The following is a 16,683-nucleotide window of genomic DNA, read 5'->3' as shown; positions in this document are numbered from 1 at the left end:
TTCAAGACGCGTATACCGTGTGTACGTGTAGCCCAGTTTTCGATCCACGACACGACCAGTAAGCGACTTTCTTATAAGTAAAGTAAAACCTCAAATTGTCAGGAGAAAAATTGCTAGACAAAAGATGCAGTTAGCTCAAACTTATGACAACCTTTCTCTTGGTCACATTTGGCCTGATAGATTTATATTAGTTGCCATATGATAGCTGTAGACCAATAAGGTCTATCAAATCTGCAAAAATCTAATGCTTGTGCCAAAATTACAATATAGTCAATCAAGTATACAAAAGCAACGTTCCAGCTGTGTCATGCTACGGGGACAACTATAGATGGAACTTGTGCACGCTAAATTAAAGGCCCGGGGAACTCATTAAGCTGTTGAGAAGCTGCACATGGCCTCTGATATCTGAGTGATTCAGACAAACTGCCAAAAAAATCTCTACAGTTTACACTATTGAACACATGTGGGATACATGGAGACGCCGTTGGTTGGAAGAAAAGGAACATTTTCCAGCATAGCATGGCCAAGATGGTAGCGAACAACCTTCACCATCATTAACCGCAGCAACATAGGCCATCATATGTCAATCTTGATTCCGCCCACACGGCTACACCTCTTGTGTGGCATGTTATCAGCCTTCATCTGTGGTAACACAGTTGAAAATATGATGTTCCAAATCAAGATCTGTGGCTGGACAGCACAAGTCTACCTCTATTTCAAAACTGGCTACACCACCAAGTCACTCTTCATCCATCTTGTCCTTCGGATCAGAATTTGCTTCCTCTGTCTTGTCCGTCGACGTGGCATTTGCTTCCTCCGTCTTGTCCATCGACATGGCATTTGCTTCCTCCATCTTGTCCGCTGACATGGCATTTGCTTCCTCCATCTTGTCCGTCGACGTGGCATTTGCTTCCTCCATCTTGTCATTTGTACTCGCTTGTGCTTCCCCTTGTGTATCCTCTGTAGCCATGTGACCCACGCCACTCCCTTCACCCTTGTTCCCTTCTTGTGTCATGTCATCCTTTGCCTCAACACCATCTTCGTCCATCCTATTACCGGTCACTGCGTCATTCACACCACCATTTTCTTCCACTGCCATGTGCTCGTTTGCATCATTTAGAGCACTACCAGCATTCCCATTTTCAGAAGGGATTGCATCAGCAATATTTTCTGGCACTGCTTGAGGCAGTTCATTTGCCGGAGGAGCATAATACTGCATGTATTGCATCTATTGCACAGAGAAATTGTAGTTTTGGCTTAGGGTTTTTTTTTTTTTGAAATACCAAAAATAACAACTATTTATTTCAGAGATATACTGGACAACATACCTGATGAAGATGTTCCAGCCTGAACTTCACTAGGTGATCAATGTCTTCAATACCAGTAATGTAATGGATGTTTCCAGTTTCCTCCAAAGGTCGCTCGGTAAAAGGAGTGCACTCCTCGAGATTCAGGGCAAGCTTATCAGGTCTTTGGAGGAGCAGCTGGAATGTCGGTTGCAATTCATAACATTGTTCAAACAGTGAACGACGGCAGAACACATACAAGCCCAGACGAGCACGGGACATAGCTACAATAAGTCTTCTGACATCACGAAGATGACCCACAAAACGGGTACGGACAAGAGAGAGTAAAATGAAATCATTTTGCTGGCCCTGAAACTTGTCCACAGTGGTAACCTAGATATGATATGCCAATGGATGTCAGTACCCAAAAAAAACGGAAGCCAACAAACTGTTAGCAAACACCGTACTCATTGCAAATTACCTTGTTAGGGGGCTCAATATTCCATGGCTTGCATCTTTTGTTGATAACATCCCGAATAAGAAGCTTCTGACCATTGTAGGTGGTTAATATTGAAATCTTATTGGCAGGGTAACCAATCAGGCGCATATAGATATACACACTAACAATATACTCAGCCTCCCCTTCATTCTGGTAGAACCAAGGAGAAGGCGCTGACTCGCCTTTTCCCTTATAATCAGGAACATCAACTAACTGATACTCAAAAGAGAACCCAGCATTAGCTTTATGGAAGATTGCTTGCTCACGGACATAAGGCAGATCTCCCAGCTCTCTGTATCTCCAGTTATAAAGTTCAGCGATACTAGGTCTTGCACGACCCTGAGCATTGAGCTCAATATAAGGGACACCAAGTCGAACAAACCTTGTAAAGAGACTCTGGTCCATGTGGCTGTACTTCTGAAAAGCCATGTTCTTCACAACAGGGGGTAACTGATGGTGGTCACCAATTAAAATGCAACGTTTAAGACGAGCATGGCCATCTTCCTGCCGCTGCAGCAGCATCGGTATAAAAGTTTCTATCTCCAATATCTGTGCACTTTCTTCCATCAGCAAATTGTCAAATTTGAAACCTAATTGAAGAAAGTCTCTCCTCTTCAATGCTGCATGAGTACAAGTCATAGCAACTATCTTGGCCTGTTTAGTCATTAGATAGTTTGCTCGCTCCACTGTTGACTTAAGTAGTTCAAAAGCCCTACACTCTTCCAGCTCTTGGAATATTGTAGAAAGATGTTTGAAACAACCTTTCGCTGCATGCATATCCATCTCAAATGACTCACCAGTAAAAATAGGCTGTGGAGTATCTGAAAAGAACTCTGAAAATGGGAAGCGATCTTTGACGAAAGAGGGTTTGTCTTGATTTTGAGAACAGGCAGCTAAGAATAGTTCCCAACGGGCATAAACATGTAATAGCCAAAAATATGCAGCAGTTTCACATGTGTAGCCCACATCTTCTGGAAGACGAAGAGATCTTGCCAATTTAGAAACTTCACCGAGCAGCTCTAGCCGCCGGACCAGCATAGCATTGACACGTCCTTGACGACTAAAATCAAGATCAGTGGCCAGTTCTTGCTCACCCTGACCAAGGCGGAGAAGGTACCTAGCAGGTACATCCCTCTGGCAGAAAAATAAAGTATCAGATGTCCTGTAGCAAACTAACATGCAACAGATAGTCATATTAAAAATATTCTGCAATTATACGAAAAGCATCTAGCAAACATATATCACCCATCATGAAGTGAATAAAATGAGTCATGCCACCAGTCAAAATACAAGGAAAATAAAAAATATAAACTGTAGTGTTTAGGCATGTTAAGCAACAATGTATGGAAGCATGAGGTTCAAATCCCTCACTCCCTCAGAACATGTACCCTTTTACCTTTGGATTCTATTAACAGAACAGATCAGAATCAACAAGGAGTAAAACAAGCATGTTGCAATTATACATGGAAGAGCAGGGAAATGTTCGACTAATTTTCAGTCAGGTGCACCAACAGTAACAAGTCACTCACATTAATGTACAGCACAGCATTGACACACCATATATCTTGAAAAAGTACTGATGTAAGGTAAGAGGTAAAAGTTTAGATCATATATTGCACAAAAACGGTACCTGCATTATCTTCTCAAATAAGTCATTCAAAGCCTGATTGGAATGGGTTATAATCAGTGTTCTTTGTGAAGGGCAGTTGTGATATAGAACATTTAATATCTGCACAGCTGTATCTGTTTTCCCCGTACCAGGAGGACCAACAACCATCGTCAACCCAGGTTGAATACCAGATATTATAGCACCAATCTACAAATAAATAATATTATCACGGTCAGAATTTTTAAGGTGAATAAGATCCACACTCATCATGAAAGCAAAGACACTAGCAGATCACACAGATTGAGCCTACACACATGTCAGGGTAGGCTTATTCTATATACTTAAGAGAGCAAATATGCTATGTACTCAAGTTCCAGTCAGATAACCATTGCATGTACACTTAGATAAAAATAATGATTCTTGACCAGAGACAGTATCGTATCTTCGATGTTGGAAGAAGCGTCTAATATGCACAAAAAATGCTCTAAATGTGCCTCAATGCACCAACTGAAACTATTGGATTGTCTGATAGTCTGAAGAGTACCTGAGTGGGTGTGAACCTCACTGAGTTCTGTTTAGGTTTATCTTGAGGATACGGCCCAGGATCAGCTGGAATGTAACTCTCAACAATTAGTTTCTCTTTCTGAGGCTCCCCATCAGCAATATTATTACTGCTCTTAACAGTCAAATTGGAGTTCACGTTGCCAGGTAGAGCATGACTGCTTTCCCTCATTTTCTTGGATAGCCTAGTCTTAAAAGGGGGACTTGGATGCAGGTTTTCTGTACCATCAGAATTGATAAATGTAACCTGAAAAATTCAAGCATTAGAAGCTTGGAGATTGAAGATGAAAATGAGAATAGATACACTCCAAGAAAGCAATTGTTTTAGTCAAAATACATACCTGGTAATCTGGAAAACTTTGCTGAACATGGTTGGCATCAAGAAAAGTGTCCTTGAAATCTATAACTTCCAGAAGATCAGGCATATTCATCCACTGTGCGGCAGAAGGATTTCCATAACCCAAGAATATGTTATGCAACCATTCTGGAACTACACATGTTTCGTTCATTAGATCACGTATAGATTCCAAGATTGCTTTGAAATTATTCTCCTTGGGTTTCCTTCTCATTAGAATATTAAATGTTCCATACACATTTTCTGCGCCCTTCTCTGCTGTCTCAGTAACATCAATGTGGTACTGTGCTGTATCTAAGGCAACTCGGACAGTACGAATCTCACCTTTGGGTGGTTTCCACTCTTCTCGCTTTATCCTTCCTGTGAAGTCATTCATGAGTGTTCCTTCCTCATCATGAATTTCAATAACCTCACATCCACGTACATATTGCAATCCTAACCTTTCTGGCACAGTTGATTTTGCAGCCTCTTCAGGGCTAAGAGGTTCAAAAGAAGGGCGGATTGACAGCAAAAATAGAACATCATGCTCCTTCAGAGCATCCCATTCAGATTTTATCTGATGCCTGTAGCTTGATATGCTGAAAGTAACATCAGCAGTTACAGTAGAAGGCTTAACTTCTCCAATGTTTGGCTGCTTCACTTCTGTAATCTTAAATTCCTTAATCGGAACAGCCATTCTAGACCATCCACGGAAGGCAGTCTCTCCTTCATTGTTGATATAAGCATGTAGATGAGGAGCAGCTTCCTGAATGTCTTCACGAATTTCATAAGTTGATTCAAGACGAAACAGATTGAAATTTCTTAACAAATAATCATGAAGCGTCAGGAATTGGAGATTGAGCTTTGGGAGGGCAAGACAACCTTCTCCAGAGTAATTAATGCTAGGAACAAGGCTTTCATCCCACATGATCTGCTCATTTGGATACAGAGGAAGTGCGTTTACTGCATCTTTTTGGGATTGCCGCTTCTCAAAAAAAGCAACTAGAACTTCGATAAGAAAATCACGCCTTCCACTGCATGAATCTTTCGCTGAGATTAACTTAAGCTGCTTAAAAAGGACATATTAGCACCTCAAAAGCATGCATTCAGTTATACAGGTAAAAAAATCACTAATAAGCAATTAGGAAATAATAAGCTATAAACCATGAGAACAACTTTTAAGCCAACTCCAGTATGGAACTAATTTGCTGTTTGGGTGAAAATACAAAATAAATGGTGAGCAATCATTGTCATCAGAGATAACTTCTCGGACCTTTGATTGGTAGCAGACAGTTCCATATTTGCTCACCATTGATGTCATTTAACCACTAATGACAATGCACAGGACATGCTAGGAAATAAGAATGAGAAGTATTTATTTGGTGGATTAACATATAACCAAGTGGGAAATGCATTTGCTGCTTATTTTGAGATGGTGTTTACTGCTTTTGAACATATAATTTCTTGAAAATCGTTTTTTGCTCCACACATTTAAAGGCCTAAAGAAGTCGGTGCATGTCAGATCTCAGTGCTGTTTGTAAGGTGTATATCATGTGCAGATTCTAATGTCCAGTGATTCCCAAATGCAACTACATGGGGAGCAATTTTATTTGAAACCTGCAGCTAAGATCACCTAATATCACCGAGGTAAAAGGGACTCAATGTAAGTCTCACCTCTTCAGATTGCAGCCTCATTGACAAGGGGGAGAAGAAGTAGAAGCTAGACAGCTCAATCTAAGAGGATATATACGGCCTATCCAGCATATTTAAGTGCTCCTGTACACCCAACCTCAAAAAACATCCAATGTGTGTGGAAATTTCCAACAAACTACAATCAGATCAGTCATTGAATGGTCAATTATCCAAATGACCAATTGTATGCATGTGATTTTCATGCTATTTTATTAATTTAAGTCTGGATATTGGAGCACCATCGAACTTTGAAAGATAGACTACCCATGACAAGCAAGAAGCATATCCAGCTGACACATGTCAGGGAATCCGGAATCCATTTACAAACAACAAAAGAGTCTGACATAATTTATAGACAACAAGCACAAACTAAAATGTGAAAATTTTCACCTTGTTACAAACCAGATCTTGCAGTTCCACATCTGACAAGACAAGCAGCTTTTTTGTTAAGTCAGCTCGCTTATGGAGTGAACCAATACTAGACAAGGCAAAATCTCGCAACTGCAATAATTAAAACAAAAAATAATAAGTCTTCCATGTTACTACTAGCGTACAAGAAATTGAACTGCAAAATAGAAATCAAATTAGACAAGACAACAAGGTGGACACCTTAGGCACTTGTTTAAATGCTAGCAGCTGAAAAGCTTGGAAACGGGAATAATGCGCCTGCAGGACATCATCATCACCGAGCTGTGTCCCAGAGTGATCATTAATCTCAAAACCTTCATAAAACTGCAGCAAGTCAACCAACTGTGCAAAAAGGCGTCCCTTTTCATGAGAATAGAGTGCACTTAAGTGGCACTTGGCAACAACAGCAACATCAGCAACTAGGGGCCTCAAAAATCTGCAGATTATAACCAACATAAGTGGGCAAAGATAAGACATAAGCAAATGCAAGCTAAGGTTTGTTAGCAATGCCACTTGTAAACAATATTTAACTGAATCAAGATATTCCTTTGCTTAGGAATATAGATGTGTTTCTTGAATAGACTAAAGAAATCTAGGTAAAAATACAATGGAAAAATGTGATGTGGGCATGATACGATCTTATAGAAACAACCAGGTCACATAATTGACATGATACGAACTTATACAGACAACCAGATCACAGAACTGATGTCCCGTTATGAAAATGAGAGATTCTGACAGCAGAAAGTAAACACCCTTGAATGGAGGGAAATACACTGGTTTATGGCTTCATGATTTGAATTGCTCAGGGTGGACAGAGCCAGGTACTCACAATTTGTTTCTATGATTATTTGATGTGCAAGAACATTGAGAACTGCATGGTCAAAAAAGGCAGTTGCTCTGTATATAACTCTATCCCAGGTTTCCATTTGGACCCATGAATGAACTGGAGAATTATAAGCATTCAAGCCCCTAAAGGCTCTATATGTGTATGGGTGTTTATATCATGAGGAACTCCTACTTGCACTAACGACATAATTGCAAAAATAGCAGAGCAGGATGTTAAGTTCTCAGGTTCTTGGATCTAAGTGGAGTGTGCGTGTAAAATTGAATGACTTATTAGGTAAATCTACTCTTATAAAGGTGCTGCATACAAGATTAGTAATTACATACCGTCTAGTAGGAAGCTGGCTTAACATGTCAATCAAAAATTCCATAAATCTCTCACAATATAGGACACAAGAATCATCGATCTGCCCACTGAGCGACTCGTTCAATACAGATTCTTCACCAGCATCTTGATTGGATAGTATGACCTTTGAATCAAGAATCTACAAAGAAGTTCCACAGGAGTTAAGCAAGATTCATATCTAGCAACAACTGAGTAAGAAGAATAGTTTCAAAGGTGCACCTCCAAGAATTCTTCAATTAGATTCCTAAGGAACTTATTCTTGAGCATTTCAGAAGGGTCAATAGGTTGGTCAGCCTTTTTTGCTTCCTTTGCCTCTCTTCTTTTGATTTTGGTCCACTTCTTAATCAATTCAGGGTTAAGGCAGAGTTCCATCTGTACATGTTTGAAACAAAGATAAGAACCCAAAAGTTAGCACATAAAAAAACTATTCATAGGGAAGAAAACCTAAAATTACCTGAAGTCGTCCAAAAGAAAGAGTATTCCACAGCTTTAGGCTTACTAACTGAAGTATCGTTTCTCGGACAAGCTCGTCCTCCAAACTCTGCAGCGAAGCATAAAATACATGTCATTGTATGATCCCAATGTGTATACACAAGAGTAAGCCTTGGATAACTAAATCTGAAGTTATTAGGGCAACCTGACGTTTGCTCATAATCTTGAAAATTATAAATAAATATCAGTGCACATATCAATTCAATAAAGAACTTATATCTCCATTTAACCTCAAGATCAAGTATGTAGTGGTTGTCTAGTTGAACAGAGGTTATTAAACAAAGTATATTGAGAAAATGAAGCATCCGCATGTGATGCAAATACTGCCCCAAGGAAAATATATTGAGTACCTGAAATGAATTTATCATGAACAGGAGGTAATTTGTTTTCTCTGCCATATTAAGAGCCCTTTCCTGCATGATAGCATAAGAAGAAAATTTCAGAATAAGCATCATAATATCAAAATATTTTCATAAGGAAACCATCCAGAAGCCACAGATACCATACTGTCATAAGCAGATAAGTTTTGAGCTGGAGATGGACAAACAACCAAACTATTTGTATATGAAAACAACTGGTATGCACAACAAAAAAACAAAAAGAATGCAAGCAACACACAACCAGTATCCCCTGATGCCTCTCAACTCTATGACCCAGCCTGTAAGAAATGACAACCAAGGCACCTCGACTACTTGAGATTGAGAAGAATTGTACCAGAGCATCTGAGAAAGAAATGCTCTGCGCAAGCTCTTCAACTGGAGCTCAAAACAACTGAACAATTAAGTGGGGAAACCATCGTCTGTGCAACAGAATCAATTCAAACCACCAAACTTAAGCTTTGGTAATCAAATCTGATGTTCTCAATTCACGACCAACTATAGTGACTACATCTCACTACATCTTACATTTTGTCTAAAGTGAAATACATACAATTGCCAACACCCAGATTTATCCATGCTCTAGAAAAATTATTTAAAGTAGGCGCGTAAATGAACTTCAAAATCAACTGTATCATAAATTAGGTCTCACATGAAACAAAATTTGAATGGCAAAGCAAAATCAACACAAACCTCTTCCTTGAGCTTGAGAACCCGCCACAGGAACCCCTTGAATGCATCCTTCCGATCATGGAAACATGTCCAAGCCGCCACATTCTCCCGAAACTGCACACAAGGCCCAAACCATGTCAGAAACCCTAGAAATTGCCCGAGCTAGCAGCAGGCAGCAAGCTCTCCAATCCAATTCGGGGCAGAGGCTGACCTTCTCGTTGACCATGAGGATGATGGACATTACGTGCTCAAAGGAAGCGTCCGCCGGGTCGAAGTGCGGCCACAGGTAGTTCTCGAGGTACTGGCTGACCTCGAGGATCATGACACGCTGCAGAGGCACGGTCTTCCGGCCCCGCCCCTCGACGCGGAGCTCGGTGGCATAGATCTTCCTGACAAGGTCCGCGTCGAAGGCCGACGCAGCGGCGGGCGTGCCCCAATGCTCGGTGGCGACGCGGGTGAGGCGGTCCCGCTGGATGTCGAGGAGCGTGATGGAGCCGCCGCCGGTGGATGCGGGGACTTTGTCGGGCGCCGTGGCCGTAGCGGGGGCGGCGTCCCCGGGGAGCGGGTACTCGGCCGCTCGGGGGTGCCGGAACTCGAAGACGCCGGTGCCAAAGACCTTCGGCATGGCTGGGGCTGCGGCTCGACGAGGTTTAGGGTTTGGGCGAGGCTTGCGGGGTTTAAGGTTCGGGTGGTGGGTTGGACAGTGGGAGCGGGAGTGGGAGCGGGACGGGGAGGGGAGGGGAGGCGGCGGCGGCGGCGGCGGCGAGAGGGAGATGAGATTTGAAAGAGGAAAGGGGGTTTAGCCGGTCGTCACCATTTTTTCGGCTGAAGCTGCAGGGGTCCCGCTACAGCAGAGTCCCGTTTCGTTCAGGTCCAGTTTAGTTGCTTTCCAAAATGTCAAATTTTTCAAGATTTTTCGTCACATCAAATCTTTGAAACATACATGAAGCATTAAATATAAATAAAAAATAAAACTAATTACACAGTTTAGACGAAATTCACTAGACGAATCTTTTAAACCTAAATAGACTATGATTGAACAATAATTGTTAAATAACAACGAAAATGCTACAGTATCATTTTGTAAAAATTTTCGCTATGTAAACAGGCCCTTAGCTCAAGCCCACGGACTATGGACCACGCCCCGTGACCGTGAGATCGTTCGACTTCGAGGATAGTCGGTTCTCGCTTGATTTGCTCGTCCTGCACTACTCCTTGCTACCATCGCACGAAAATTTGAACAATTTTCCCCCTCTTCATTAGGGATTCCATTTCAAGTTAAAAATAATAATGGGCACCAAGCACAAATTTTAGTTGAACCAGGAATGTCTGACATTATAAAAAAAGAAGTCGAGTAATATAGCGGTAGAAAGGGGCTGTTTTTGGTAAGCTGATAGTCTGATGGCTCCTAGAGCATCTCTCCAATAGTTTTCTAAAAAGAAAATTAGTAATCTGTTATCAGAAAAAAAGAATTAGTAATCAAGGAATTTTTATATTACTAATTGCTAAAATTGAAGGATGCATATTTTTTTATATTTTTCAACCATTTTTATTATCCCATTCTAAAAAACAGTTGTACATCAGGAAACCTATACTATTTTTAAATCGGCCCAGATGTTTTTATACTTTTTTTCTCTTATATATTTGCATTAGACCCTGTCCAAACCACTCAGCCATAGGAGCGCTTAGCATCCGTATATTTCTGCGCACGGAGCGATCTTTTTTCCAAGTGTGGGTAGACGTTACTGGAGGGAGATTTTTCTTTATTTTACCAAAAAAATCGAGATTAGAGTTGTTTTACTGCTCGAGCGTGTGTTGTGGCTCGCGCGAGAGAGAGACAGCAGGTACAACAGCAGGCAACGGCGTGTTCGGCTGCTCTAATTAGCGACTTATCAGTTATAGTATAATATTTTTCTCTTTCAATAATTCAGTCGTACAAATCAGTCAAACGGCTTATAGACCAGCCGAACACGCCCAAGCAACTGATGCACTTATCCTACGTATTTATTTAGTCAACCAAACATCAGTCTTGTATACAGTAGGACTGTCCTGGCTTGACCTGGCTGCTAGAAGCGAGCCAGGCTCTTCTCGTCATCAGACCAACTACGCTGTAAGTATTTACATTATGAAATTTTGAGTTTTATTCAAGATTTATGCAACAAGAAACAAAAGAGAGAAATCAACATATGGATAGTTGCAGATTGCAAGTCGGACATGAATAGTTGTATATTCACCCTTCTTTCTTGAATGATTTTTATGCACATTTAGATGTGCTACCAAACAGAACTCTTTAGAAAGAACTACCATGATTGTACTTGCAACACTACATACTTTATGTCCACAATTTGAATCTTCACAAAGTGGTCTTCAAATTTCAATTTAAACAATTCGTGATGTGTGGCTGGTCAATTTCTAGCACTTTACTAATCTGCGCTTATGCACTTCCGGCCTAAGAAAATAAATAGTGTCGGTGTTTCAAGTTACCAACTAGTAAATTTCTAGTATTGCGCGTCTGGCTCGGATAGTGCGCTCAGAGGACATGGGGTTTATACTGGTTCGGGCAGAAAGTCCCTACGTCCAGTTCGTCGCTGCTGCTCGTGTTACTAGCACTGAAAGTTTGTAGTAGGGGTTACAAACGAGCGAGAGAGGGACAAGTCCCAAGTATCTGATGTGCGTGTGCCCCTAAGGCGTGTTAGGGCGTGTGTTTTGATGTCTGTAGCCCTATAGAGTGGTGAACCGCTCTCTTCCCTCCTGGGGCGTCCTGCTTCCCCTTTTATAGATGAAGGGGAAGAGCAGGTTACACAGAGAGAAAGAGGGAGAAGAGCCAAGGAGAGGAAGGCTTCCAGGACCGCCGGACCTTTCTTCTCCTTTACGCGGGTCCCGCCGACACTGTAAATGGTGACAGGGATGTCTCCACGCCGAGCGCCTGTTCGCCGCTGATGCCACGCCCAACGTTGTCAGCGGGTCATGACGTCCCATTCTGTCCCGACGGGCGACGCGGCGAACCAGCCTGCTGGTCAGCGACCGTACAAGGAGTAGGTAGCATAGTGACCATGCGTCCGTCACTGTTGGTGATGTGAGTTCCCTGGAGTGACATATCGCGGGCACGGGTCATGCTGAGATGTGCCCGCTCCCTGCACGATGCCAGAAAGTTTGACCTTGGATTGTACTTTCTGGCTCGTAGTGGTTGGTGGTGGTATGGGCTTCCGCCAGGAGCCATGCCTAAGAGGTCGGGCAAGACGGAGCCCCCGACCCAGAGGCCGAGCGAGGCGAAGCCACCGACCTAGAGGTTGGGCGAGGTGGGGCCCCTGACCCAGAGGTTGGGCGAGGCAGAGCCCACCCCCAGAGGTTAGACGAGGTGGGGCCCCTGACCCAGAGGTCGGACGAGGCGAAGCCCGCGTACCTAGGGGTCGGTTGGAACTGTAGTCGCGCTCTTGACTGCTCAGATAAATAAATGTTGGTGACCATTAGCTCCACCTCTTCGGGTACCCTAGTTTTGGTCCCCGACAGTAGCCTCCGAGCCTACGAAGGAGTAGAATACTCCTTCGGATGCTTTTTCGAATGGGAGGACTCTCATTGGTCTTCTTTTGTCGCCCACGGCGTGTCCTGGGGGCGGCGATTCCCTTTCGTCATGATCGGACCCCTCGGGGGTATAGCCGTGAGATTTGATGGGTCGAAAAAGGTATTTCCTGATTCCAACCCCTACGGGGGTCTGTTGTTCTGCGACCGCGTGTTCGGTCTCCTTGCAAGTCCAACTTTTCTTGAGCCCCCACGCGTAGCGGGGGTCCGATCGAGGGTCGGCTCATCTTTGTGATCGTCACCCCGTCTGCGGTTTCCGCAACTGGAGGGGTTGAGCTAACATCACTTGCCTCGATGGCTCAAGTGTCACGCTCGGTGAGCTCGCTAACTGTCGACAGAATATTGTCGGCAGTCCTCTGATGGGTATCCCATGAAAATAGATTGATCGGCAGAGGAGCGTAAGATCAAGAACAAGAAGGCAACAGAGACACACGAGTTAGACAGGTTCAGGCTGTCAGTATGACGTAATACCCTACTCCTATGGTCTGTTGGTTTGTATTAGCTATCGTATGATATGCCGTAATTTTGGAGGGGGTCCCTGCCCGCCTTATATAGTCCGAGAGGCAGGGTTACAAGTCGGTTAGATCTGAGAGATAACCGGAAAGTAATAACTGATTACAGGAATCTTGGGATCATACATATCCTAACAGATCTCGTAGTATCTTCTGAATATCTTCTCGATGTCTTGCGGGAGACGCTGAGCAGAATCGTGCCCCGTAAGGCTTCATCTTGTGGGTTGGGCCACCCCTAGGGGCGTAGCCCATGTGACCTGTCATGGGTATCCGGGGTCATACACCTCACAGCTAGTCCCCGAGCGCCTTGTACCAGTTGTGCAACGCCATCTTGAGCTCGTCCGAGTAGGTGCGAGTAACGCCGAGTGGTCAAACTCATGGTCCAAGCACCATGATGAATTGCCAAGCAGCGTGAACCGTCGCCGAGCAGCGTGAACCATCGCTGAGCAGCATGAACTACCACCGAGCAGCATAACCTATCGCCGAGCAGCGTGAACCATCATCGAGCAGCATGAGCTGGTGCCGAGCAGCGTGACCTATCGTCGAGCAGTGTGTTCCAAGTACGGCTTGCCATAAGGGTGTAAGGAGCTCAAGTTCAGAATCGAAAATTTCTCCACAGTGGACCAAGTGTGCCCACTTAGAGTCCGAACAAAGTAGTAGGAGTCAATATTCTTCTATAGGCATGTAGTCTTCGAGAAAAAAATCCCACACACTCACCGTGAGGTGAAGTATGCCCACTTAGTCCCCGAGCCTGACAGCAGATGATGTAATCATGTGGTGCCAGGGTCAGAAACTAAAATAATAGTAGAAAACCAGCCGAGCAGGCAGCCAGTCCTCGTGCGTGGCCCAAAAAGAGACAAAGAACATTCACCGCAAGGTAAAGTATGCCCACTTAGTCCCCGAGCCTAACAGTAGGTGACGCAGTCACGTGGTGCCAGGGTTAGAAATAGAAAAACAATCAAAGACTAGCGGAGCAGGCCGCCAGTCCTCGAGCTACAGGCGGAGTCATCGGAGAAATCGAACCATGGAGAAAAAACTGGAGTAACGGCTGTACAGTGTTGGTTATTGAGCCTCAATAAATGGCGGAGAAGTCGGTGATATTTCAGCGAGTAGCAATTGATGGCAGCGATAAATGAGCAACATGGGCTGTAGTTGCGTAGAAGCCTAAGTAACGGCCCATATGTTGCATCGGAGAAATCGGAGCGGCGCACATCGCGGGAATGGTTCCCAAAAAACCCTTGAATGTGGAACAGTGGGGAAAGTCCTATATAACGGTGCCGCCGCATACCCCATTCCCACCTTTTCCACTTCATCTTCCTCCTCATCTCTTGCACCGCCGAATCCGCAACCACGTTTACCTCCACCGCCAAACCCTAACCAGATCTGGGAGATGGCACCGAAGAAGGGAGTGGGTGCCGAAGAAGACTAGTCCACAGAACACGGGCGCCGTGGCCCGACGTGATGAGGAGTGGGTGCTATCGTGAATAGGAGAAGCGGAGCTAAACCAATTGGTGGAAGTTGGCGTTCTCCTCGACCGTGCTACCGCCGGATGGCGGCTAGCCCTCGATGAGTCCTTCCCAACACCCCATACTGATGAAGCAGTGGTATTCGAGGACTATTTCTGGCGCGGGTTAGGATTTCCTATTCACCTATTTTCTGAGGGATCTGTTGGAGCTCTGGGGGATTACTCTATGCAATCTCCACCCCAATACCATTTTGCACATCTCAATCTTCATCCATTTTTGTGAGGCATACCTTGAAATCCTACCCCACTTCAATCTCTTCCGTCACCTATTCTGGCTGAAGAAGAGAGGCGGCGTTGGTTCCAAGGTGGTCGACGGGGTGTATCTCTAGCTGCGGGATGAAATGGCGAGCGAATACCTTACTATACCACTTAACACATCACTGAAGGGGTGGAACACTAGGTGGTTCTACATGAAACAAAACCACCCAGCGGTTTGCTGTAACGCCGACCACATCCCAGAAAGCTAGAGGAGTTGGTCGGAGCTATCGAGCAACGACGATATGGAGCAAGTGAATGAACTCCTCGACTTAATAAAAGGCATGAAGACCAATGGCGGATTGGTAGCGGCAAGTTTCATAGTGTGCCGTGTTTAGCCCTATAAAGAGAGGGCGTACCCAGGCTTTGAATTCAAAGGGGAGATCGACGGTACCTGAGAGAGGCCAGAAATACTATCCAAGAACATCGTTAAAGAGCGAACTGCAGAGCTGTTCGCTCCACTAGCCTCATTCAGGTTGTCAAGGTACACAAAGCCCTTCAACTGCAAGAATCTGCCTCCTCAGGTGAATATCCCGACTGTGTGTTTTCGAGAAGTTTTTTTTATTGTCATTGCTGAGTAATAAACTGATCCTACTCATGTGAAGATCCATTCGTAGGACAGGGCAGTGTATTTCTCGAGCGTGCTGAGAAACGATTGGCCCCCAGCAGTGGATGCATGACCACCAGCTCAACCTGAAGAAAGCTCTGTTGGCGTTTCCTCGGAATCCAGAGGTATGGATGTTGGTCGGATGGAGAGTCCTCCCTCGGTGTCGGCCAAAATCCGGGGGAAGAGGCCGGTGGCAGATGAGCCAGCCCAGAAGAAGAGGAAAATAGTGGCTACTGCTCCCCGCAAACTAGGTGGCATCTCACTTGGCGATGATCAGACCAATCGAACACGAAGGACCACGGTGTTCGATTGGTCTAATGACAATGAAAATGGCATGGATCCTCCCCCGAGCATGAAAGAGCCTCCACGTATCCCACTCGCGGGGGAACAACCCGGGGTAGGCGAAGAAGTCCGTGAGGCACCAACGAGGAAGGTCCCCGAGCAGCGAGCGGAGGGAATTTCTATGCAGTAGATGACGGAAGTCCTTGCGGGTCGAGCAATGGAAGTCTCCGAGCAACAAGCGGAAGCAGACCCGAAGCAGCAGGCGGAACCATGGTCGACCAAGGAAGAGCCGAGAATTCCCCCACAGAGCATGGGAGTCGACCCCGTGGCTGCGCCCGGAGGCTCGGGTCGGCATCGCTGGTTCAAGAAATTGAACCGTCAGACCAAACCGTAAGTTACTTTGATGTATTTTCTTTACTTCTATGGCGTCTGAATAACTGATTTGATATAGTGCAAGGCGAATGACAGATCTAGCCCCGCCTGCTCAGATTGAGCAGCAGCCAGAAATTGGCCTCGGAGCTTGGGAGATGCCTGTAGACCCCATCCTCGAGTCCCCAACTGCTCGGGAGCACGCAGCAGAGCCAATCGCTGCCCCTGGTGGGCTTGGTGGCAGCGAACGACTGTCTACAACGGCGAATGAGTCGGTGATAGCATCATTGACAATGGAAGAATCTAGAGCGGAAAAGCCTTCGGCGCCGAAGGAGCAGACGACACTCTCGATGCTTCGGAGGGCATGGTCAGACCAGCTATCCGACCACTGTGCCCTTAGGTGGTGCCCCCGGCTACAACAGAGGAGGACGA

General features: G+C 44.7%; 1 protein-coding gene across 1 annotated transcript; it reads right to left on the bottom strand.

Annotated features, from left to right (window-relative positions):
- Positions 1-142: 142 nt before the first annotated feature.
- On the bottom strand, positions 143-9,970 carry LOC136543910 (uncharacterized). Its single transcript, XM_066536231.1, has 14 exons — positions 9,334-9,970; positions 9,144-9,236; positions 8,424-8,486; positions 8,036-8,122; positions 7,801-7,953; positions 7,563-7,720; positions 6,591-6,825; positions 6,372-6,482; positions 4,297-5,355; positions 3,939-4,202; positions 3,416-3,601; positions 1,768-2,919; positions 1,329-1,679; positions 143-1,228 (listed from the first exon to the last, which is right to left on the bottom strand). Exons 1-14 carry the CDS (start codon positions 9,745-9,747, stop codon positions 740-742), a joined length of 4,815 nt encoding a protein of 1,604 aa, XP_066392328.1. The 5' UTR covers positions 9,748-9,970; the 3' UTR covers positions 143-739.
- Positions 9,971-16,683: the final 6,713 nt, after the last annotated feature.

This window comes from Miscanthus floridulus, chromosome 1 (assembly GCF_019320115.1).
Source record: "Miscanthus floridulus cultivar M001 chromosome 1, ASM1932011v1, whole genome shotgun sequence".
Taxonomy (NCBI): domain Eukaryota; kingdom Viridiplantae; phylum Streptophyta; class Magnoliopsida; order Poales; family Poaceae; genus Miscanthus; species Miscanthus floridulus.
The sequence above is the reverse complement of the archived record's forward strand: the minus strand, read 5'-3'. Positions and strand labels throughout refer to the sequence as shown.